This window comes from Moschus berezovskii, chromosome 5 (assembly GCF_049115385.1).
Source record: "Moschus berezovskii isolate FMDL1 chromosome 5, NW_MosBer_1.0, whole genome shotgun sequence".
NCBI classification, from domain to species: Eukaryota; Metazoa; Chordata; class Mammalia; order Artiodactyla; family Moschidae; genus Moschus; species Moschus berezovskii.
The window spans coordinates 23,167,971-23,195,060 of NC_142464.1; the positions used below are offsets into that span (position 1 = coordinate 23,167,971).

Sequence of the window (27,090 nt, forward strand, 5' to 3'; positions counted from 1 at the left end):
AAGGGAGAGAAAAAAAGAAAACCAGAAGTATAATATATCAGTATAAAGTATAATCTACTTGGACAAGTAGTCTTTGAGTGGAATAACAAACCAATTCTTAGTTATGACCCAGACCTGACCTTGGGCTGTACATGCCCAAGAACTCAGCTCAGAGAAACTGAGTTAAGAAATGGCAAGAATGGAGACATTAACTGAAAAATTGTCTCTTAATTAAAAGATAAGCCTTGATGGTATAAAGATAGAGAATTTATATAAGAAGAAACATCTTCCTAAAAGTGTTGAGATGTTTCTCGAAGGGTCAAATTAAATGTTTTATAATCTTTTATTATGTGAACTTTTAAGTAAACATAAATTTGGAAAGGTCAAATTTATAAAAATCCAAGACTATGAAATATGGAATTATGGAAATATTTGTTCATTAAATAGTACATTTATAACCTGTATACCTACATACGTATGCATATGATATAGGGAATAGCTAAATGCTCAAACTCTGTAAGTATTCAATCTATATTGTAAAATATTCCATAATGTCTTATACATCTTTCTCATTGTGAGAAACATGGGTGTGTGTCTATGTATGCATGTGTATGTACATATCTTACTTTAGTCATTGATCTTTTTATTTTGGTGGGAGGGAAGAGTTTAGTGAGAAAGCTTTTGGAAAAACAGTGTTACAACCCATATGTTTCCACATGTCTTAAATAGGATGTCTTGAGTTTGGGAGCGGGGCTTTTCTAAGACAAAACAAAACTATCAACTTGTCAGTAATATGCTTACTTTTATTGGTTGCTTATTATACTGCAGCTTGCTGTATTTTCAAGGGTCTTAATACTTTTTTCTTCATAAAAGAGAATCTTCAGTGAAATATGGATAAGATCATTTTACTAGATCTTCCTAAAGTTATTTATTGAAGGGGAAAAGGGAAAGAAAAAAGAAAAAGGTATAATGTTGTATCTGTGTAAAGTTTAATCTACTTGGATAAGTATTCTTTGAATGGAATATTAAATTCTTAATAATTATTCTTTCTTCTCTGGCTTAATCTCATCTTAGTCTTGTTCACATGGCAAACTTTTATTCACGTAGTTTCAGAAGAATAGCTTTTCTTTTGCATTCCTGAAGCACCTTTGACCTAAACCATTAGGAAAGTCATTGTTCTATGTCTAATCATACAGCTTCATGTAAACAGTATCTGAAGTCATTTTGTGATCATACCAGAGCAAATTATAGTTCTCCATTGCTTGAAAGTAATAATATTAAAGATCAAATGTCTGATTGCTGTTAGTAGACTTTCCTTGGAATAAGGATTGTTCAAGCGTTTAGAGTAGAAAGAGTTTGATGCTTCTGTCTCTTTTGGTATAGTTGTCATAGCACTGGCTTGCAATCCTGAAACCGTGTGAGCCTTTTACCTTCAAATGTTATTTCCACAGTATTTGATCACCTCAGCCCAACACGGGATGGGCTTTCATTTTCTCTAGCAATTTTTTAATGTTTTTTTAGTGGAATTCAGGAGATTTTCTAAGCAATAGAACTTCCTGTCAGTATACTTTGTGCGTAAAATAATGTAGACAATCCTGTGAAAATGAGAAGATTTAGCTTGACTCCAGTGTGCTCACCCAAAATGTACCGCTTAATCTCAAACCTGTATTCAGAAACAGCTGCATGGTACCATTAGCTCTCAGTGGCTAAGCAGGGCTACCCGACTCAACAATTGTCAGCTACATGGGCTGGAGTTCAGTATAATCTTAACCATGCATTTATCTTCTCATCATTCAGGAATGGAAAAGAAATACTGTTATACTTTTTAAGTGAGGAAGACTTTTCATGTGTATTGTTTTGATGTGACCATCTGTTCTTACAGCCAACTCTTGATTATCTGAGGTAAGAGACCTCTGGAGTAGGGTGCATTGTTCAAATGCAAGTAATCCTCATTTCAGCTGATAGCTTCAGCTTCCGCAGAAAATCATTTACCAGACAGTAATAAAACATAGGGGTTCCTTCTCCTTTTCTCCCTCTCACATTCTGATAGTAATGACAATGAGCAAGGAACTGACAGGGAAAGGGAAACTCCTGAAAAATCCGCATAAGGGTCAACCCATCCCTGAATCAAGAGTTGACTGAACTGTATAATCTCACCAAATGTCTTGAAACTAGACAGTATATATTATATATATATATAATATATATATACCTACAGAAAGAATTCAACTGGGAGCATTTTCCATGTTTTTCTCAGATACTGTACCTGAGTGAATACTGTTCTATAATGCTGTGTGATTTTCCTATCTATGTAGGGTGAACCAGGGCTTCCTGGGCTTCCTGGACTTCCGGGGATAAAGGTAAATACACACTGACAGTCTTGGCGTCATAGAAATGTAATTGCGGGAGTCACAAAAATGAAAAAAAAAGTGAAAGCTAAAAGTATACTGCTGTTTTTTAAATACTCACCAGCCATTTCAACCAATTAAAATTTTTAAATTAAAAACAAAGCACAGGTAGCAGAAATAGAATTACGGACAGAAAACAAACTTATCATTACCAAAGGGGGAAATGAGGAGGGGGATAGATCAGGAGTTTGGGATTAATTAGACGCACACTACTACATGTAAAACAGATATCCAACAAATCCTACTGTATAACACAGGAAACTATACTCAATATCTTATTATATATATATATTAACTGAATCACTTTGCTGTATACCTGAAACTAACACAACATTTTAAATCAAATATACTTCAATTAAAAAAGAAAATGAAACACAGGTATTTCTGAGTTTGTCATGGCTATTTGGATATATATTCCACTATATAACCTACTATGCCCCTTAAATAAATGTAAAAATCATTTCACTTGAAGTCATAGGAATTCTTTCAAGTCTAGAATGTCTCCCTTCACTTTTAAATTTTACTCTTAAAATCCTATCAGATTTTGACCAGAATTGGAGTCTTAACATCCCATAAATCTAACATCCGGGCAGCTGTTTTTGTGATTCACCCGTTATAAGAATCCCTCGAAAGTGTTTTGTGCTTCCACTTCCTGTCAATAGTTCTCACTGCAAGCTACAAATCATGTTACTAAGCTTTACTGACCCACGTACTATTCCCGTAAAATTTGTATGTGCCTTTTTAAATAACTGCTTAAAGCTTAGTTTGAAAACGTTGTTTTACACGTTTTTAAATCATCTAAAGATGTTAAGAAATGAGGTTTTTGTTTAAAATATTTCATGTGGCAACTGACAAGGCTTAAAAATTCTATTGCCTTGGCTGTAGTCACTCCCGTAAAATCAGCTTCTTATTTTAAGTTTATTTTTAATTCTAGAACTATTTGATATAACAGAATGCAAGTAGATTTTTGTTTACATCGTTCTTATAGGATTTTAAATTAATCTCAAGAGTGCTTTCAGTTCAGTTCAGTTGCTTAGTTGTGTCTGACTCTTTGCTCTAGATGATTCTAAAATTAATGTTCCTAGTTTCAGTAAGAGAGTTGTATATGCTGCTTTATGAAGATTGTATTTGAAATGTCTTACATGCATAATATGATTTTAGAATAAATGTATTAAATTACTGAGTTCCCATATATCATATGGTATAATATATAGTATTTTATGAGGATCTTTGTTATAATTAGCAGATATGAAAGCTGGGAATTCCCGGTTGGCTCTCAGAAATTTGGGTTTTTGTTTGATGTTTGTTTGATATTTCCAGTTTAGTATCATAGATGTTTGGATAGGTCCTTTTCAGTTCAGTTCAGTTAAGTTCAGTCACTCAGTCCTGTCTGACTCTGCGACGCCATGAATCATAGCACGCCAGGCCTCCCTGTCCATCACCAGCTCCCAGAGTTCACTCAAACTCATGTCCATCGAGTTGGTGATGCCATCCATCCATCTCATTTTCTGTCATCCCCGTCTCCTCCCGTCCCCAATCCCTCCCAGCATCAGAGTCTTTTCAAGTGAGTCAACTCGTCGCATGAGGTGGCCAAAGTATTGGAGTTTCAGTTTTAGCATCAGTCCTTCCAATGAACACCCAGGATTGATCTCCTTTAGAATGGACTGGTTGGATCTCCTTGCAGTCCAAGGGACTCTCAAGAGTCTTCTCCAGCACCACAGTTCAAAAGCATCAATTCTTCGGCGATCAGCTTTCTTCACAGTCCAGCTCTCACATCCATACATGACCACGGGAAAAACCATAGCCTTGACTAGACGGACCTTGGTTGCAAAAGTAATGTCTCTGCTTTTTAATATGCTATCTAGGTTGGTCATAACTTTCCTTCCAAGGAGTAAGCTTCTTTTAATTTCATGGCTGCAATCAGCATCTGCAGTGATTTTGGAGCCCAAAAAAATAAAGGCTGACACTGCTTCCACCGTTTCCCCATCTATTTCCCATGAAGTGATGGGACCAGATGCCATGATCTTTGTTTTCTGAATGTTGAGCTTCAAGCCAACCTTTTCACTCTCCTCTTTCACTTTCATCAAGAAGCTTTTTAGTTCCTCTTCACTCTCTTCCATAAGGGTAGTGTCATCTGCATATCTGAGGTTATTGATATTTCTCCCAGCAATCTTGATTCCAGCTTGTGCTTCTTCCAGCCCAGGGTTCCTCATGATGTACTCTGCATATAAGTTAAATAAACAGGGTGACAATATACAAACTTGACGCACTCCTTTTCCTATTTGGAACCAGTCTGTTGTTCCATGTACAGTTCTGACTGTCGCTTCCTGACCTGCATACAGGTTTCTCAAGAGGCAGGTCAGGTGGTCCGGTATTCCCATCTCTTTCAGAATTTTCCAGTTTATTGTGATCCACACAGTCAAAAGCTTTGGCATAGTCAATGAAGCAGAAATATATGTTTTTCTGGCACTCTCTTGCTTTCTCCATGATCCAGCGAATGTTGGCAATTTGATCTCTGGTGCCTCTGCCTTTTCTAAAACCTGCTTGAACATCTGGAAGTTCACGGTTCACATATTGCTGAAGCCTGGCTTGGAGAATTTTGAGCATGACTTTACTAGCGTGTGAGATGAGTGCAATTGTGTGGTAGTTTGGGCATTCTTTGGCATTGCCTTTCTTTGGGATTGGAATGAAGACTGACCTTTTCCAGTCCTGTGACCACTGCTGAGTTTTCCAAATTTGCTGGCATATTGAGTGCAGCACTTTCACAGCATCATCTTTCAGGATTTGAAATAGCTCAATTGGAATTTCATCACCTCCACTAGCTTTGTTCGTAGTGATGCTCTCTAAGGCCCACTTGACTTCACATTCCAGGATGTCTGGCTCCAGGTGAGTGATCACGCCATCTTGATTATCTTGGTTGTGAAGATCTTTTTTGTACAGTTCTTCTGTGTATTCTTGCCACCTCTTCTTAATATCTTCTGCTTCTGTTAGGTCCATACCATTTCTGTCCTTTATCGAGCCTATCTTTGCATGAAATGTTCCATTGATATCTCTAATTTTCTTGAAGAGATCTCTTGTTTTTCCTATTCTGTTGTTTTCCTCTATTTCTTTGCATTGATCTCTGAGGAAGGCTTTCTTATCTCTCCTTGTTATTCTTTGGAACTCTGCATTCAGATGCTTATATCTTTCCTTTTCTCCTTTGCTTTTCGCTTCTCTTCTCTTCACAGCTATTTGTAAGGCCTCCTCAGACAGCCATTTTGATTTTTTGCATTTCTTTTCCATGGGGATGGTCTTGGTCCCTGTCTCCTGTACAATGTCACAAACTTCCGTCCAGAGTTCATCAGGCACTCTATCTATCAGATCTAGTCCCTTAAATCTATATCTTACTTCCACTGTATAATCATAAGGGATTTGATTTAGGTCATATCTGAATGATCTGGTGGTTTTCCCTACTTTCTTCAATTTCAGTCTGAATTTGGCAATAAGGAGTTCATGATCTGAGCCACAGTCAGCTCCTGGTCTTGTTTTTGCTAGCTGTATAGAGCTTCTCCATCTCTGGCTGCAAAGAATATAATCAATCTGATTTTGGTGTTGTCCATCTGGTGATGTCCATGTGTAGAGTCTTCTCTTGTGTTATTGGAAGAGGGTGTTTGCTATGACCAGTGCGTTCTCTTGGCAAAACTCTATTAGCCTTTGCCCTGCTTCATTTCGTGCTCCAAGCCCAAAATTCCTTTTAACATATATTTAATCTTTTGTCTTCTCCATTGAAAAGTACACTCTATGACAACAGTTTGCTAAAGAGTTGAATTAATTTCCTTATCTTTTGATATTTAGCAAAAATAACTTAATAAATTGTATGTGATATCATACTGTAAATATGGGATTAGTAATCCCACGTTACACATCTTCAGGAATCCCACACATAAAAAAAAAATACTTTTTACTAATATTTGGAAAATCATAGATTTTTTTAAACAAATTTAAGAAAATTATAATTAGCACTAATTTAAAAGAACCTGATAGCATTTTAAATAAGAGGGGGAGGGGTGCATTTAAAAGGAGGAGTGTTTTGGAAAGACTAGGGCAGGATTTCCCGCACTACTTGCTTGTAGGTCAGCCGGGCTCTGCCATCAACATCAGTCACATGCCAGGAATCTCAGTGCTGCGTGGAAATCCGGTTGTCCTTTCTCCTGAGCGTGAACTTTCTCGTTGAGAGACAGTACATAAGGGTGAAGGTATTGGGTTTTTTCCCTTCAAAACAAACAAACTACTATTTTTTTCTCATTACCTTTGATTTCCATCCTCCGCCATGAAAAATATACCAGTGCATTTCCCTAGTCGTCGGTGGACCAGTCCAGAGGTTTTGAGCTTTTACAAATTGGCAAAGATGGTGATTTAAATTGAATACTGGCAAGTTACCCAACAGCACTTGATAATTACCTAGAAAAGTATCTCTAGTGAATGATAGAAATGTTTTTGTCAGTCTTTTCACCATAGTCACCTGTCAGCTTAGAAAAACAATGGAAAATGTCAGCTATAAGATTTCAACAAAATTTAAATCACCAGTTCTATTTTTGGATTAATAGCTCTCTCTTCTCTAGTTCAGAATGTGAGCGATATGCTTGCCTTATAGTGTAGTACATGCTCAATATAAATGAGTAATTTTGTAAAGGAGACAATTTAAAAACACATCATAGTTGGTAGTAGTCATTGGATATTTTTAAATATAGAGTTAAAAGTTTATAAATTTATGATATAGCTTCATTAACGGGATATTCTTCATTCCTTTCATATGTCTTGCTTCTACTAGGTAGCTAGTCATAGGACAGTTAACCTTGATTTCACAGTTTGAATGAGTGATAATATTTAGAAGATGAAACCATAATGTATAGATTTAGAATGCATGGTAGCAAGAGCATTAGTCATAAACTTCCTAAACCTGTGTTTTTGTTTATCCTTTGGAAGTACTTCCTGTTGCTATTTATCTCCTTATCTGCTGGTACTCCAGAAAGCATGCAAATGCCATCCATTATTTCCAAGACATTGAGGAAACCAGCCATGACATACCAGGGAAGCTTTGATTGCCACCTGTTGCTCTCCGGGAATGGTTGGAAACTTAATGAGCATCCACATGCCCATGCACATGGCTCTCAGGAAATGAGCAAAGTGCCTAAGGACAGACAGCAGACTCATCTATCTATCACCTCAGAGTCCCACTCAGAGAAAAGTGCTAATACCTTTGGCATACATAAAAGTCACTAAGAGCAGGCATTGCTTAATTTCAAACTACTCTCAAGCTTCCTGCACAAATATTGGAAAGTGCGCTCACCATGTGGAAGACATTTGGAATTCCTATTTCATGCATTCATGGTTCATATACTGTTAAGATGTTCAACTGGGAAAATTAAATTATGCACAATGTACCATGCAAACATTGGTCTTCTGGATTAAGAATTGAGCTTAGAACGTTATTTTTATAAATAAGCCTTTAAATACATTTTTTATGGGTAAAGCTTATTGTGACTAGCTTTTCCAATATCACTTAAAAGGTGAAGATTTCAAAGTTCCTATTTTTAAACATTTTTTTCCTTTCCATACATTTTGAAACATTATTTACCCTTTTCATGGTTATGTTACCCTAGTCATTAAGTCACAACGGGCAGTGATCAAGAGCCTTGACTTTAAAACCAGACTGCCAGTGTGTAGATCCTGGTTCTACCCCTCACCAGTTTGTGAAGCTGTGGCATGATACTGGGCAAGTTACCTAATCTCTGTGTGCTGGGTTTCCTTATAAAATGGAAATTATTATTGTATATAACTCAAGGGGTTGTTGTGAGGATTAAGTGAATTAATATTTGTGCAGCTCCTAAAACAGTGCCAAACATATAGTAAAAGAGATATAAATTTCAGCCATTGTTATTTCTTTCTCTTGGAGCAACCTAGAATATTGGAAACATTGTTTATGCACCTGTTCTATATAGAGTCTTTCCTCCTGTGAGTCATTTCAAACTAGAGATCTAAGGCCATTTATACCCTACAGGCTCATAGATGTAACTGAAAACTCCTCTGCAGTGATGGTTGAATGTTACCTTTAAGAGCAGTAAGATAACCTACTTTCTTACACCATTCATCTTTTCCTCTAACCCAGTACACTCCAAGAACAAAGGCTAAAGGAGCACAGCATTCTGGGCATAAGACACGGTACTAAGTTCTCCTTCCCAACGCTGTTCACAGGAAAAGCAAAAGCAAAACCTGACATGTAATAATGAAATACTCTAGGCCCCATTCATAGCGTTGCCTAACCCCAGACATTTTTTATAGATATGGATTTTCAATGCTGGCTTTTCTCCTTTCAACACTGACTACCAGTTTATCTCATCATATTCAGGAAGTAAATTCAGAAATAATTATAGCTGATACAATAAAATGAATGCAGTAGGGAGACATAATACAGTGAAAATTACAACAAATCAGAAAAACAAATCATTTATGTGGCAAAGAAATTTTTTACAGTGTTTTCCCTCAAAGCTTGATATTTTTGTTCTGGCTTCCACATTAGTGAAAATTTGACATTCAGATCAAGAACTTGAGGATTGGGAGACAGTAACTAACTCATTATATAAAATCATCCTTGACACTAAATCATATAAGGACTAACTTTTACAGATGGCAGAAATGTTGCTTTGTCATTCTTAGGATTAAAAGCAGTGCTCACTAACCTATGGAAACTTACCTTCTAAATCAACTGGAGATGAGGTTCCTTCCTCAGAAATACCAAATCACATTTTAAAAATGAAAGAACAAAGTTCTTGGAAGTAACAGGGGATGTGTAATGAATTCCTAAAGGAAAAGGAAGAAATACTGATTGAAAGGATAACATTGTGTTATTGTTACTTATAATTATTTCCTGCTTGCACAAAGTGTGTCTGAGCAGTTAAGTAGTTTCAAAATTCAATTTGGAAACTCATACAACCAGAAATCAGAGAGTTTTTCACAGCCATAATGAAACCTCGAATAAATATAAGTATGCTTTCATGATGCAATCCCATTAAGAAAAAAAAAATCAGAAAGTTTTGTTTTCAAAAAAAAAAAAAGAAAGTTATGTTTTCTGAGTTTTAAATAAACTTGCTATTGTATTTCATTTTCATCATAGCCACCAAAATGTTTAATTTGTACTCAAATGTGATCCTTCAGGGAAGTAAGTGTTTTGGGGACAGATTTCACTTTCTCATTCTTCCCCTCTCCCTCAATAGTTTTACAAATCAATCATTACCAAAACTGACTGCCTGGAGGTTCTTATTACAACAAGTGTTCTTGCTGTTATCCTCAAAAGTAGGTATCATGCTGACTTGAATTCTAATTAGCCCTTAAGCTGGAAGAATACTGTATGGTTAATGCATTCGGTGTCAAGACAAATTAATCAAAATTATTGGTGATGCCTTTAGCACCCAGGCAAATCAGCACATATTTTCCAAACCCTGTTGTACTATTTTTTGGGCAATGAAAATTGGATGTGTTCAGGATAATAAATATCATGGAAAGCATGACTTGGTTTAAGCTGATCTATTAGGTTAAAAAAATAATATCTTTTATTCCTTAATTGATAATGACATAAAAATAAAACAAATGGTAATAAATGAAAAACCAGAGAATTTCCTATGGGCAAGAACTAATCAGTTAGGACTTTCTGGCCACCATTCCCTTTAACAGATGATAGGTTCTAGAAGTTTATAGGGAAACAACTGCTGAACCATTTCTGTATGAATGAAGCTGTCTCTACATTCTTACCTTGACTAGTAATTCCATCAACATATTTTTTGACTCTTCTCACCTATATGAAGAACACTCTTTTTGTATTTGACCAAAAAGAGGTATTAAATGAACTGTCCCAATAGCCATTTGAAACGTAAAAATACTTTCTTGTACATGTATATATGTATACATGCTGTGCTTAGGGTCGTGTCTGAACTCTTTACGACCCTTTGGACTACAACCCACAAGGCTCCTCTGTCCATGGAATTTTCCAGGCAAGAATACTGTAGTAGGTTGCCATGCCCTCCTCCAGGGGATCTTCCTGACCCAGGAATTGAACCCGTGTCTCCTGTGTCTCCTGCATTGAAGGCAGATTCTTTACCTGCTGACCCTACTTTCTTGCCATGTATTAAATATGAGTTTGCCCAACAGGATAAACCCAAGGCGAAATACTCCAAGACACATATTAATCAAATTAACAAAGATCAAACACAAAGAACAAATATTAAAAGCAGCAAGGGAAAAGCAGCAAATAACACTCAAGGGGATTCCCATAAGGATAACAGCTGATCTTTCAACAGAAACTCTTCAGGCCAGAAGGGAGTGGCAAGATATACTTAAAGTGATAAAAGAAAATAACCTACAGCCCAGATTACTATACCCAGCAAGGATCTCATTCAAATATGAAGGAGAAATCAAAAGCTTTACAGACAAGCAAAAGCTGAGGGAATTCAGCATCACCAAACCAGCTCTGCAACAAATGCTAAAGGATCTTCTATAGACAGGAATCACAGAAAGAGTGTATAAACTTGAACCCAAAGCAATAAAGAAAATGGCTACGGGATCGTACTTTTCAATAATTACCTTAAACGTAAATGGGTTGAATGCCCCAACCAAAAGACAAAGGCTGGCTGAATGGATACAAAAACAAGACCCCCATATATGTTGTCTGCAAGAGACCCACCTCAAAACGAGGGATGCATACAGACTGAAAGTGAAGGGCTGGAAAAAGATAGTCCATGCAAATAGAGACCAAAAGAAAGCAGGAGTAGCAATACTCATATCAGATAAAATAGACTTTAAAACAAAGGCTGTGAAACGAGACAAAGAAGGAAACTACATAATGATCAAAGGATCAATCCAAGAAGAAGATATAACAATTATAAATATTTATGCACCTAACATAGGAGCACCGCAATATGTAAGACAATTACTAACAAGTATGAAAGGGGAAATTAACAATAACACAATAATAGTGGGAGATTTTAACACCCCACTTACATCTATGGATAGATCAACTAAACAGAAAATTAACAAGGAAACACAATCTTTAAATGATATAATAGAACAGTTAGACCTAATAGATATCTATAGGACATTTCACCCCAAAACAATGAATTTCACCTTTTTCTCAAGCGCACACGGAACCTTTTCCAGGATAGATCACATCTTGGGACATAAATCTAGCCTAGGTAAATTCAAAAAAATTGAAATCATTCCAAACATCTTTTCTGACCACAATGCAGTAAGATTAGATCTCAATTACAGGAGAATAACTATTAAAAGTGCCAACATATGGAGACTGAACAACACGCTGCTGAATAATGAACAAATCATAGAAGAAATCAAAAGAGAAATCAAAATATGCATAGAAATGAATGAAAATGAAAACACAACAACCCAAAACCTCTGGGACACTGTAAAAGCAGTGCTAAGGGGGAAGTTCATAGCAATACAGGCACACCTCAAGAAACAAGAAAAAAGTCAACTAAATAACCTAACTCTACATCTAAAGCAACTAGAAAAGGAAGAAATGAAGAACCCCAGGGTCAGTAGAAGGAAAGAGATCATAAAAATTAGGGCAGAGATAAATGCAAAAGAAACAAAAGAGACCATAGCAAAAATCAACAAAGCCAAATGCTGGTTCTTTGAGAAGGTGAATAAAATTGACAAACCACTAGCCAGACTCATCAAGAAACAAAGGGAAAAGAACCAAATCAATAAAATTAGAAATGAAAATGGAGAGATCACAACTGACAACACAGAAATACAAAGGATTATTAGAGAATACTATCAGCAATTATATGGCAATAAAATGAATAACCTGGAAGAAATGGACAAATTCCTAGAAAAGTACAACTTTCCAAAACTGAACCAGGAAGAAATAGAAAATCTGAACAAACCCATCACAAGCACAGAAATTGAAACTGTAATCAAAAATCTCCCAGCAAACAAAAGCCCAGGTCCAGACGGCTTCACAGCTGAATTCTACCAAAAATTTAGAGAAGAGCTAACACCTATTCTACTCAAACTCTTCCAGAAAATAGCTGAGGAAGGGAAACTTCCAAACTCATTCTATGAGGCCACCATCACCCTAATCCCAAAACCTGGTAAAGACCCCACAAAAAAAGAAAACTATAGGCCAATATCACTGATGAACATAGATGCAAAAATCCTTAACAAAATTCTAGCAATCAGAATCCAATAACACATTAAGAAGATCATACATCATGACCAAGTGGGCTTTATCCCAGGAATGCAAGGATTCTTCAATATCCGCAAATCAATCAACGTAATACACCACATTAACAAACTGAAAAATAAAAATCATATGATTATCTCAATAGATGCAGAGAAAGCCTTCGACAAAATTCAACATCCATTTTTGATAAAAACCCTCCAGAAAGTGGGAATTGAAGGGACATACCTCAACATAATAAAAGCTATATATGACAAACCCACAGCAAACATTATCCTCAATGGTGAAAAACTGAAAGCATTTCCCCTAAAGTCAGGAACAAGACAAGGGTGCCCACTCTCACCACTACTATTCAACATAGTTCTGGAAGTTTTGGCCACAGCAATCAGAGCAGAAAAAGACATAAAAGGAATACAAATTGGAAAAGAAGAAGTAAAGCTTTCACTGTTCGCTGATGACATGATCCTCTACACAGAAAACCCTAAAGACTCTACCAGAAAACTACTAGAGCTAATCAATGATTACAGTAAAGTTGCAGGATATAAAATCAACACACAGAAATCCCTTGCATTCCTATACACTAATAATGAGAAAATAGAAAGAGAAATTAAGGAAACTATTCCATTCACTGTTGCAACGAAAAAATTAAATACTTAGGAATATATCTACCTAAGGAAACAAAAGACTTGTACATAGAAAACTATAAAACACTAGTGAAAGTAATCAAAGAGGACACTAATAGATGGAGAAATATACCGTGTTCGTGGATTGGAAGAATAAATATTGTAAAAATGAGTATACTACCCAAAGTAATTTATACATTCAATGCAATCCCTATCAAGCTACCAACAATATTTTTCACAGAACTAGAACAAATAATCTCACAATTTGTATGGAAATACAAAAAACCTCGAATAGCTAAAGCAATTTTGAGGAAGAAGAATGGAACTGGGGGAATTAACCTGCCAGACTTCAGGCTCTATTACAAAGCCACAGTCATCAAGACAGTATGGTACTGGCATAAAGACAGAAATATAGATCAATGGAACAAAATAGAAAGCCCAGAGATAAACCCACGCTCCTATGGACACCTTATCTTCGACAAAGGAGGCAAGAATATAAAATGGAGAAAAGACAGTCTCTTTAACAAGTGGTGCTGGGAAAACTGGTCAGCCACTTGTAAAAGAATGAAACTAGAACACTTCCTAACACCATACACCAAAATAAACTCAAAATGGATTAAAGATCTAAATGTAAGATCAGAAACTATAAAACTCCCAGAGGAGAACGTAGGCAAAACACTCTCCGACATAAATCACAGCAGGATCCTCCAAGACCCACCTCCCAGAATATTGGAAATAAAAGCAAAAATAAACAAATGGGACCTAATTAAAATCAAAAGCTTCTGCACAGCAAAGGAAACTCTAAGCAAGGTGAGAAGACAGCCTTCAGAATGGGAGAAAATAATAGCAAATGAAGCAACTGATAAAGGATTAATCTCCAAATTATACAAGCAGCTCCTGCATCTTAATTCCAGAAAACTAAGTGACCCAATCAAAAAATGGGCCAAAGAACTAAACAGACATTTCTCCAAAGAAGACATAAAGATGGCTAACAAACACATGAAAAAATGCTCAACATCCCTCATCATCAGAGAAATGCAAATCAAAACCACAATGAGATACCATTTCACACCAGTCAGAATGGCTGCTATCCAAAAGTCTACATGCAATAAGTGCTGGAGAGGGTGTGGAGAGAAGGGAACCCTCTTACACTGTTGGTGGGAATGCAAACTAGTACAGCCACTATGGAGAACAGTGTGGAGATTCCTCAGAAAACTGGAAATAGAACTGCCATATGATCCAGCGATCGCACTCCTGGGCATACACACCGAGGAAACCAGAATTGAAAGAGACACATGTACTCCAATGTTCATTGCAGCACTGTTTATAATAGCCAGGACATGGAAGCAACCTAGATGTCCATCTGCAGATGAATGGATAAGAAAGCTTTGGTACATATACACAATGGAGTATTTCTCAGCCATCAAAAAGAATGCATTTGAATCAGTTTTAATGAGGTGGATGAAATTGGAGCCAATTATACAGAGTGAAGTAAGCCAGAAAGAAGAACATCAATACTGTATATTAACGCATATATATGGAATTTAGAAAAATGGTAACCTGAACCCTGTATAAGAGACTGCAAAAGAGACATAGGCATTTAGAACAGTCTTTGGGACTCTGTGGGAGAGGGTGAAGGTGGAATGATTGGGGAGAATGGAATTGTAGCATGTATATTATCATAAGTGACCAGTCCAGGTTCGACGCATAAATTTTCCTCTGTTCATTTCTTTGCATTTGTGCTTTTTTAATAAAAATACTTTTAACTGTAAAGAAAAAAAAATTATAAAAAAATAAATAAATAAATAAATAAATTTTGAGAAAGTCACAAAAAAAATAAAATAAAATAAAATTACGTGAAATTCAAAAAATAAATAAATAAATAAATATGAGTTTGAAGAAAAATCAGTCAGGATTTTATTATGGAATTCCAGGATTTAATGACTTAATGGTATATTGTTAGATTTCAGAAAGATCATGTTTTTAAGGGACTTCCTAGCTTTTTTTTACCTTTTTGTAATAAAGCCAGATTTTGTTCCCTTATTAGTTGGTAACGATTTTTGTTTGCTTTATTTGGGGGTTTTTTGTTTTGTTTTTCAGGGCTTTTTGGCCAGAATACATGGAACTTAAGCTATCTCAATAGACTGTTTAAATTTTTTTTAGGTGATGGTGAATGATAAGTGGCTTCAGTCAAAAATCTTATCTTTACAACATTTTATCTTGCAGAGTGAATAGATCCCACCTTCCCATAACTTAATTATCTTTTGGTTTACTTTATTTCTCTGTATACATACTGCCAATTTATAGAAGAAAACAAAGAGATGAACTCTAATATTGACACTAATCAACAGGGGAACGTTTTGTTGGGTACGAAGAGAAGATAATTTTTCAAATATAGCCCATTTCGAATGACTTATGCTCATTGAGCTTTATGTTATAAGATCAGTGCTGTGGCTGCTGAAAGGGTTAGCTACAATTAGAAAACTCAGTGTGAGATCCTTAGGCCCTCCAAATTTGGTCATGTATAAGTACACCTTTGATTTCAGCTATAACTTTTCTTTGTAGATTTGGTTCTGCATCTTTAAGTACCCCCGCTGTTTAAAGTTCCCATTCAAATTAGCAACCTGTGTCAGATTTTCAGAGAGATCTGTTTGCTGCTACTGCTCCCAGTTTATTTCTGGACCTACCAATTGTGCTTTATCCTAAATTAATAACATTTATTCTGCCCAGCTCAAATCCCAGTTTACTTGGCCAAAACCACAGTCACCCCATTATTCACCTTTTCTACCAGCTCAACACAGGAAGATGTGTTACCATCTTGGTGTTGAGACCTAGTTTTCAAACTCATTGGTGGTGAGCTAATTAATTGATGTTAAGGTGAAACAAAGGACAAAACTCATGAAACAACTAAAGATCAATATCTAAGATAAGACAGGAAAGTTAAACCAGTTTTTTTTTCATTTGAAATTTGATGCTGCATTAATGCCATTTCCAATAGCATGTACATAGCTGAGATTTCTGTTTCTCTGACAACCATTTGACCACTGACAGGCATGTGGTTTGGGTAGCAGAATTTGGTGGCCAGCCATTACTTGTGTTTTAGCAATTAAAAGGTTGGATTGTATTAAGGGTTCTGATAAATAGTGTTTTGTTTTGCTTTTTTTCCAGGCTTTGGTTAAATCGCAGCTCTGTATTTAAGAGTCAGCTATTACACTGTTTATATTTTTCTGTTTGCCAAGAGGTTAGATCTCACTGGACATTGCCAGGACCAGTGAAGACAAAACAGTAAGAAAAACAGCGGATTTTCCTGGGTTTAATCGTTATGATCATGGTAGAAGAATAGAACATTTTAAGATGCTTGTTCCTCTCCATTCTTCCCCTCTTCTCTTCCTCCATCTTCCCCCGGCTAGTTATTTGCCTTCACTCTTTTAATTCACTTCCAGTGAGATCAACAACTCCAATATGAATGGAACTCTGTTTTACTTTGTAATCTTATTCTCAATAATAACAAAAGTAAAAACCTAAAATGTTATCACACTTGAGATAGTGAATGAATAGGTAGAGAGATGAAGGAAAATTTAGTATATATATGTATGTATATAAATGAGATGTGTGTGTGTGTGTGTGTGTGTGTGTGTGTATAAGTAAAGCAATTAAAGTGGCTCTGAAGTAATTATACTCTTAAGTTATTCCTATGCTATTCATTGATGTCCTGGTGTTCATAACAAACCAACGTTTGATGCCTCTGACTTTCCCTCATTTTCTTGGACATTTTTTGGTTGTCATTTTTTTTAAAAAAAGCATAACACATCATAAACTGAAAAGATTAATATTGTTTCAGAAAAGGTCATATTTTATTGTTTTCACTTGAATGGTAGAGCTCTTTTACTTGCTGTTTTCCTGTATGAATCCACATTTCTCTGATAACGACAGCCAACGTCTGCCCGTTTCAAAGGATCACTGCCTCTTGTTCTCATGTTATTCCAACAGTGGCCCACTGAAATTATAATTGGGTTTTCTAGTTCAGGTAATTGCCTTGTAGAAAAGTAAAGGAAAAAAAACTCTGGATATGATTGTTTCTTAATTAAAAGTATGATAGGAGCTTAATTCCATTATGGTGCCAATTTCCTCTATTGCATCTCTCCCACACTTTGTCTACTCAGGCAATCTGTGTGGATACTTCTAATTTAGCAATATTCTATTTCCTGTTGATTATATGAGATTAGATATGTAAAAACAGCTCTGTGAATCATCATACAGTTCAATAGAAATAGTTACTTCCCCTGCATATTGTCCTGAAAAGTTACCAAAACTCATTTTTGTGGAGTCTGATTTACTTCAAAGATGATTTTGCAAAAGCATTTTGTGTTTGAGTCATATTTTAGCTGTTTTCCCCTACCTTCCTTTGACTCAGTCTCCTTCCTTTATCTTGGATAACTAGAATTATGGCTAGAGTAGAATAACCAGTTGCTTATTTTATTAATCACGTCAAAGTATTCATAGAACCATAGGTTGTCATAACCTTTCTGCTAGACATTTTAGGAGATTCTAGGACCTGTAAACTCTATATCAATCCCTGCAAAGAGGCAAGATTTTTTTTAAGGATTACATTATTTAGGGAAATTCAACAGGTATGACCATTTTCTCCTTTTCTTTTCTTACAGGAAGAAAACTCATTCTTAGTAATCCTATCATTTGTCTACCTTACATGTGTTTGGCTTTTCAATCCTAAATGTTCTGGCAGATGGATATTGACTCATAAAATGATTACATAGTCACATGAGAAAATTTAGGGTTACTTCTCGAAAGGAGTTGAAGAAGTACTGAATATAACCCCGTGCAGGTTGTAAAGTATCAAGAAGTCAAAAAAAAAAAAAAAAGAGTCAAGAAGTCACCACGTTTATTACTAACGAGCTATTGAGTTGTTGTAATAATACTACTAATATTAATACTACTACTACTAATAATAATAATGGTAGCTGGCATTTTTGAGCCTGTAAGATAAGAGCAACAATAACATTTATCATTCACTTACTTTGTTCTAGAGTTGGTGCTGATTGCTTTGCTCGCATTATCTCATAAGTCTTGACTAAGCCACCCCCAAATGACACCAGAATCTTATATTATTTGGCACCTCAGGATTCCAGCTTGCAAAGTCAGGCTTTAACTCAATTCTGTACCTTTGTACCAACAGTTCTCAAAGATTTAACTTCAAAACCCTTTTACACACCCAAAAATTAAGATTTAAAGAGTTTTTATTTGTTTATACCTATTGATGTGTCTGTATTAGAAATTAAAATAGAGAAATTTAAACATGTCATTATATGTTAATTAAATGACATTTTATGAAATATAGCTGAGTTTTACAAAACAAACAAAAAATTAACAGGAATAGCGACATTATTATCTTTTCATTTTTTATTTTTTTCAAATCTCTTCAACATCTGGCTTAATCAAAGGCAGCTTGATTCTCTTACCTGCTCCAGCTTTCCTTCTGTTGCAGTTTGTCTTGGTTGAAGCACATGAAGGAAAACCAGTCTCATATAGATATGTAATTGGACAAAGGAAGATTATTTTAATAGACTTTAAATAAAAGTGTGAATGTTCTTTTTTAATACTACACCAAACTCTACAAGTGGTAGTTTCAACTTAAAGGTTAGGTACAATGTGAAATCCGAAACCATGTCAATGAAACTTTCCTACTCTGTACAATAGTAAGGGTAAGTGAATAGGCACTCTGAGACTCTGGTATAAGTCTAGGAAAGTAAGAAGCAGCTCAACCAGCTTAAGACCATGAGTAGACATTTATGCCTTATTTACTTCAATAATTCTTTCAAGCCTGAGACAGGAAAGGGACCAATGATTATTTCCTCCCCATCCTGCCAAGACAGACTGGATGGACACAATGTCTCTGAAGTAATTGAGAGCTCTGGAGTTAAGTAATCATAAGACTGTGATCCAAAAGTTAAGTGTGCTATTGTTTCCCTTGAGTAAATTGAAGGGAGAAACGAATGTATTGAGATGGCAGGTGCTTTCTTAGAGTGGTATGAAAATGTATAACTAATCATACTCAAAGTCTTTAATACTAGCCAGTATTAATAGTGCTAAAGTTGTTGAGAGTCCAGTCCTTTGCTAATTTTATATCTTGAAATAAAAATTTTTACCCTGAACATTCTGCTTGAAGGAAATTTCTTTCCATTTTACTCAGGAGAACTTAAATAGATTCTGTTTTTAGAAAGGAAGAAAACACTTCAGCCACTGAGATCACAAAGCCTTATTTATTTGTGAATTATGAAACTGCATGCTTTGTCTTTTTGTAAACTAAACACGTGACTGAATAAGAAAAACATTTTTGTAGCATTTACTCTTTTTTCTTCTCATTAGTATGCTTTAATGGTTCTTCCATTTGCTTTGCTAGCAGTGAAATCTTTATTTCCACTTGAAGATACATGAGTCTTGTTTACCTTTAAACTTTCCACCTGTTAACTTGCATTATATTTTCATGACAGAAAGTGGTTACTAATAATATACATTGACTTTAATACAGCCTTTTTTCTTGAGAGTGGAAAGGGAAAATTTTTGTGCTTTTGTATATCATCTTATTGAGAGAAATATCTTACATGTAAATAAGTGTTTCTTAACTTTTTTTGCTATTGTTTCAAATAAGTTAAGCTTTTTTTTACAAGAAGTAGAATGGTCATTATTGATTTTTCTGAATATAGTTGATTTTCATTTTAGGCCATTACGAGATCCATCCAAGGTTATTTGTTCAGCTTTTCCTCTCCATTATGTGTAAGGGTATGGAGACAGGTAGAATAAAGTTATAGAAATTTCACAAACAATAAACCTAGAGATTAGTTCCCCTACATTTTTTTTTCTTAAACCAGTAACATGAGCATCAGAGCTAGAAATAAATCCATTTGAGTTATTCATCAATGTGATACATTTTGCAGTACTGATATCCTTTTGTTCCCTACCCAATACTAAGGTTTAATATGGCATATATTTTTTAAAAACTCAGTATTTCAAAAATATTTGATGGCATTCTAACACTTCATATAAAACATCCTCTCTGCATCTTTCTGCTCAGTGCTAAAAAAAAACAAATGTTGAAATATAGCTACTTTAAAAGAAAATGAAATTTATCAAACAACATTAGCAGAAATAATCCAATGGGGAAAAAAATAAGCAAACATATCCCAGGAAATATGGGAACAGAGTCATGATGTTTTTGTTTTGTTTTTCTTTAAAACGTCATTACAGATTTCAAGAAGTTAGAATTTTACATTTGAGCTCATGTTGTTAAGAAGAAAACAAAACTTTACAGTTTATATGTGAACACTGGTCTTGGGTGTTCACTGGTGCCAAATATATGGTGTTTTTCCAACATGTTATGCAACTCTGATTCTCTGACACCAACTCATGTCCTATTGTGACACTCACTGCTCAGAGTTAGCATCAGATTCCACAAGTTTAAGGGTTCAATCCCACAAGACTGCCCTCACTTCAGACCCCAGTCCAAGTACCACCCCCTCCTTACCTGCACTTCCATCTGACTTGGTTACAAAGTCCAGGGTACTCACAGCCACCCACTCCCACCCCTATCCACGCTCGATAATATGCTACAATAACTTGCAGAACAAAGGAAAATGCATACTTACCATCACAGTGTAGTATAAGGGCGAAAGTGAGCAGCCAAATGAAGAGATACAGAGGCTGAAGGCCAAAGGGTCCTGAGTGCAGGAGCCTGTGTCCCTGTGGAGTTGGGCCGTGCCATCCTGCTAGCACATGGATATGTTCAGCAGCTCAGAGGCTCTCCGTCCCCATTGCCTGGGTCATCTCACGGAGGCTATGTTATGTTGGCATGATTGATTAAAGCCTTGCCCACTGGTGAGTTAACTCAGTCGCCAGCCCTCTCCCCTGTCTGGAGATGGTAAGAAGAAGGGAAAGGTTGAGAGTTCCAACCTTCTTATCACAGCCTGATCCTAAAGCTCTCTAGGGGCCCACCACAGTCACCCCATTAGCAACAGGTATGTTTAAAAGGAGCTTGTTGTGCATAACGAAAGACGCTCCTATTTACTCTTCAGTTCAATCACTCAGTCGTGTCCGACTCTTTTCGACCCCGTGGACTGCTGCACGCCAGGCTTCCCTGTCCATCACCATCTCCCAGAGCTTGCTCAAACTCACGTCCATCAAACTGGTGATGCCATCCAACCATCTCATCCTCTGTCCGCCTTCTCCTCCTGCCCTCAATCTTTCCCAGCATCAGGGTCTTTTCCAATGGTCAGTTCTTCACATCAGGTGGCCAAAGTATTGGAGCTTCAGCTTCAGCATCAGTTCTTGCAATAAATACTCAGGACTGATTTCCTTTAGGATTGACTGATTTGATCTCCTTGCAGTCCAAGGGACTATTACTCTTACTATTACTATTCAGGAAATTCCAAATATTTTAGAAACTAGGAACAAGACCAAATATATTTTTCTATTATACCACAACTGGGTTTCCTCCGGTAATAGAGAAGAGATTTTGGAGATGTGGCAAGGGGAGATTTTTTTTTGCTTTTTGTGATGAACATTCTTGAATCTCTTCCCTAGCCACACCCACTGAATCAGTCATGTATTGCTGCCTATCATATAAGCGTCCCAAACTGCAGCGACTTAAAACTACAGTCAACTCACATTTGGGGAAGAATAAGCATCTGAGTGTAGCTCAACTGGGTGCCTCTAGCTCAGTGTCTCCCGGGAGAATGCAATCCAGCCAGGGCTGTGATCTTATCTGAAGACTCTAATGGGATGGAGCACCTGCTCCTAAGTTCACACATATGGTCATTGGCCGACCTGGGTTCTCACTTTGGGAACCTGTCCATAGGGCTACTCACAGCATGGCAGCTTGTTTTCTCCAAAGTAAATTGACTCAAGTGAGAGAGAACAAGAAAGAGCCCTCAAGATGGAAGCTACAGTCTTTTTATAACTTAGTCTCAGAAATGATATCGTATTACTTCTTTCATATTCTGCTCATTAGATATGAGTCAGTAAATCCTTTGCACACTCACGCAGAGGGGTTTTGCAGGGGAATTGAATACCAGCAAGTGGTATCATTGAGGCCCATCTTAGAGGCTGCCTACCACATCCACCCCGACATAATGGACCTGATTTGGTAAATGATAAGAAGCACAAGACTAAAGATGAGAAAGAAAATTGTAAAGACATTTATCTGGTTTCTTTGTCACTTTTACTTTTCAGAGCTTCTCCAAAGTTTTGCTCAAAGTGTTGTCACTGATCAAAACCAATTCTAATTAATTTTATAGTTAGTATCTGGATCTCAGCAAAGAAGTAAAATCCCAGTGAAGTGAAAAGTGAATGTCACTCAGTCTTGTCCGACTCTTTGCGACCGCATGGACTATGCAGTCCGTGAAATTCTCCAGGCCAGAATAGTGGAGTGGGTAGCCGTTCCTTTCTCCAGGGGATCTTCCCAACCCAGGGATAGAACCCAGGGATCAAACCCAGGTCTCCCACATTGCAGACGGATTCTTTATCAGCTGAGCCACCGGGGACGAACAATAGTTCACATATTTACTGTCAAACATGTGGTGATCTCATCTGTCCATTTTTTTTTAAAGGGAGAACCAGGTTTCATTGGTCCTCAAGGAGAACCAGGCTTACCAGGGTTACCAGGAACAAAGGTAAGTGGAGTGTTTTCCCCTTCCTTTCTTTCTGAAAAATTTTTGTGACATATATTTAGTCCATTTTGTTACTCAGGTGGCCAGATAGTTTTGCCTAATAGAGAACTAAATCAGCTTAGCACCCATTCCCAACACTTCTAATAGGAATAGCATGTTATTATAATTAGAGTAATAGGAAGTTAATTCCAGAAAGCCTTAGGCAAGGCAACAGGGTGGTGGAATACATTCATTGTTCCAGTTGCCCCCCAGTTGCACCTAAATTGATGTGATGCTGTTAGTCTTCTGGCCATATGGAAAAGTGAGGCAATTCTGAGAAGGAGAGGTAGAACTCATTAACTCCAGCTCCTCGTTACCCATTTTAAGACATACTTGTAAATCAAAAATTATTAGTATTCCCCCATCACTCCCTAGATTTCAAAGGCAAGTACTGACGTCATATAGATTCCTAGTGCCTCATCCTGAAAGGATCCATCCTGAAAAACGTCTGCAGAAAATTTCTGTAATGAAAACCATCTCGTGATCTTCCACTTGGCAACCCAAGAGAGGGCCCTGAAAGCAAAATCTATATGCCGCCTTATAAAAAATTATGTTGCTGTGGATACAGTCAGAGCCATGGTTCCCTTTTTATCTACCCGGAAAGACATAAAAAGGTACCGTTCAGAGGATGGAACTTTATTCATGACAGACTCATGAATCAAAGAAAGAGCAAAATTAGATCAAACTACATTCTTTTATTTTTAAACCATAGCAGTCTTTGCCTCAGTGTGTATTGCATTCACCAGAAATAAGCCAGGATGATTTCCAAGAGCTCGAGAAATATGTTCCTGGTCTGTTCTGACAGAGGAGTCCTCATTTCCACTGGTCAAGAGAAAATAACTCTAATCCTAGTAAATGGAAACTATGCATGGCCTAAGGGGGACTGAAGCTCGGTTGAATTTACACAAAATTGCTCTTTTTTCAGCAAGTTCTTTTTCACATAATGAGCTGACAAACTTATTAACAAAATATGAGGAATGCCTGCTTTAGCCTGAACAGATTTACACACAAAATGCACTTTCTGGAATCAAGAGAGCAAGATCAAGAGGATAATGGGCATCCTGTGTTCGTGTCAGAACTGTTGTATGGCTTGCAGCCTCAGAGTCAGGCAGAGAAGGAGGTGGCTTTGTGGATAAGTGCAAAGAAGCGGGAAACCTGCTCAGTGCCAGAGAGGACCAGGCATGAATGTGATTTCTAAGTGTTTGTGGCATTTTGTTTGTGAAACAAGGGAAAATAGAAGAAACACAGACAGACCCCTGGAGAGTAGAGTTCATCCCTAAATATCTTTTCTTTTGTTCATTTATTTTAAACTGTTCCATAGTCAAAAAATTCCAGATGTAGAACTATAAAATCAACATTAATTACTGTTCATGAAGAACCTGGGCTGATTTTACAGATCCCATACTTTTATAACAAATATTACTTTGCACTCCCAATAAAAGTAAAGACTGTACTGTAACTGCTTTGTAGTTCCACAAGAAAGAATGTGAATAAGAAATTCATTTAAGAATATTTTGAAGTTAATTTTTGGCGAAATTGCCTAACATGAAATTGGTATCATAATGGAAAAATCATGATTATTTAAAAATCTCTTTCAGTCAAATATTAGTCTATTCCAGTCATGTAGACAGTCTGGATTTGTAACAATAAATTCAGATTTTTTAAAAACTAACACTGCATATTTTATCCCCAACACAATGAAGAAAGAGCATAATGAAGAAGATGTATAATGGTATCTAAAAACCTGTTTTATGTGCTGCTGTATTCTCAGCATCTGTATCAGTGCCTGCAAGAAATCTATCCCTTTATCATGAATAATTTAGAAAACTTTGAATAATATTGCTTATTCATTAATTCAACACATTTTTTGCCAGACATTTTTCTACTATTGAGAATGGAGATTAAATGCAACAAAAATAGTTTCTACTGAAGCTTACACTGCAATATGTGTGAGAAAGTGATGGAAAGAAAGAAAAAAAAAATGTAATTCCAGAGAATAATAAGCAATTAATTAGGGGCATGATGTTAATAACTGATTCTAGGTAAACATATATAGACTTCACACCTGTGATATATATACTATAGAGAAATTATTTTCTAAGATTTTTGCTTTTCCCTAAAATAAGATTATAGTTACCATTTTAGAATTCATTTGTAGAATATTAAGCAAATAACCAAACATTTATATATGTAAATTCCATATACCAGTAGAAGCACTTCAGTTTCTAATCCCTGGAAAATGCCTTCTGGAGCATCTTTTCCATCTCCTGCCTCCAGTCAAGTTCCAGCTCTCCATTCTCCTACTCCCTTTTGATTCATACTGAGGAATTTTCTGAGTCTTCCATAATCCTGTCCCTAATCTATCCCACCTCCCCTGCAAACCACAGAGTCTTCCCAGAGTGGGCATGATACAGATAAAGATCTTGGGATTCAAAGCTCTCCATCACCCATAACAAATCCAACCCTATTTTCTTTTCTTTTCCAAGATGAATCCATCCTTTAGTGAGGAGGATGCCTCCTTCATCCATAAACATGCCATCACCAGAAGTCAAAGCTTGTTTGATTATTGAAATTCTACCCATCACACAGGAAGCTGAACACTCTCAACTCTGTGTTCAGGGAGTGTAAAACAGAACCATCTTCCCAGAGGGTGATTTGACAAGATTTTAAAATGTTTTTATTTTTGACACAGACATTTCCCCACTAGGAATTTATTCTAAGAAAATGATTCAGTTCAGTTCAGTTCAGTCGCTCAGTCGTGTCCGACTCTCCACGACCCCATGAATCACAGCACGCCAGGCCTCCCTGTCCATCACCAACTCCCGGAGTACACTCAAACTCATGTCCACAGAGTCAGTGATGCCATCCAGCCATCTCATTCTCCGTCGTCCCCTTCTCCTCCCGCCCCCAACCTTTCCCAGCATCAGAGTCTTTTCCAGTGAGTCAACTCGTCGCATGAGGTGGCCAAAGTATTGCAGTTTCAGCTTTAGCATCAGTCCCTCCAATGAACATCCAGGATTGATCTCCTTTAGAATGGACTGGTTGGATCTCCTTGCAGTATAAGGGACTCTCAAGAGTCTTCTCCAACACCACAGTTCAAAAGCATCGATTCTTCGGCGATCAGCTTTCTTCACAGTCCAACTCTCACATCCATACATGACCACGGGAAAAACCATTGCCTTGACTAGACGGACCTTGGTCGGCAAAGTAATGTCTCTGCTTTTTAATATACTATCAAGGTTGGTCATAACTTTCCTTCCAAGGAGCAAGCGTCTTTTAATTTCATGGCTGCAGAAAATGATTAGAGATGTACAAAATATTTGCATACCAAAACATCTATGCAAAAATTGAAGATTGAGTACAATCCATTCTAAATTACAGCTCTCCCATGTTAAAGGCTTTGGGAAAATTACTTAACTTCCTGAGCTTCAGTTTCCTCATCTGTAGACTATGGATACTAACACCTTTCTCACTTGTCTTGAGAACTCAATAGGATAATGCATGTTAAGTGTTGTGTGCACTCATCAAAACGATTGTCATAAGCATAATAATTGTAAAATACACCCTACCCATCCTTCAGGACTTGACCCAGGTCTCAGCAAAAAGTCAGTCCAGACTGTTGAAAACCCTGTGGAGTTTCTTCTTCTCTCACATATGACTTTACATTATTCCTGAACTCTAAACTATTTTGTTCATGTGGATCTTATCTTACTAGAGCACTCACCCCCTGAGGGCAGTGACCACGATCATCCTTCCCAGATCTATAAATATAGCAAAAACTGTCATACCTACATGTCTTGTACTGTGACGAGGACTTTTTATTTTAAGTTATGAAACCAGTACTATAATTTTCTCCATTTTACAGAGGAAACAGGCTTTCAGAACTTAATTAATTTTCCCCAAAACACAGACCTGGTAAATTACAGAGCCAGGATTAAAGTAGAGAATGTCAAATTACAAAACCTGGTGCTTAGTCTTTTTGCCATGCTTCTTCCTGCTGCTGCTGCTGCTAAGTCGCTTCAGTCGTGTCCAACTGTGCCACCCCATAGAGGCAGCCCACCAGGCTTTGCTGTCCCTGGGATTCTCCAGGCAAGAACACTGGAGTGGGTTGCCATTTCCTTCTCCAGTGC

The 27,090-nt window shown here is 36.8% G+C and overlaps 1 protein-coding gene and 1 long non-coding RNA gene across 2 annotated transcripts in view; one reads left to right on the top strand and one right to left on the bottom strand.

The window, feature by feature from the left end:
• The window catches only part of LOC129561711 (uncharacterized), a 66,225-nt gene that overhangs the window by 38,338 nt on the left and 797 nt on the right, over positions 1-27,090 (top strand). The window contains exon 7 of the mRNA XM_088836181.1: positions 22,862-22,924. Within this exon, the coding sequence (XP_088692307.1) occupies positions 22,862-22,924 (63 nt within the window). The remainder of the gene's footprint in view (positions 1-22,861; positions 22,925-27,090) is intronic.
• LOC129562195 (uncharacterized) overlaps positions 1-27,090 on the bottom strand; it is a 126,422-nt gene that overhangs the window by 6,058 nt on the left and 93,274 nt on the right. The window contains exons 6-8 of the long non-coding RNA XR_016037411.1: positions 20,903-21,165; positions 18,719-18,779; positions 9,121-9,227 (exon numbers count right to left, since the gene is read on the bottom strand). This is a non-coding gene — a long non-coding RNA (uncharacterized LOC129562195). The remainder of the gene's footprint in view (positions 1-9,120; positions 9,228-18,718; positions 18,780-20,902; positions 21,166-27,090) is intronic.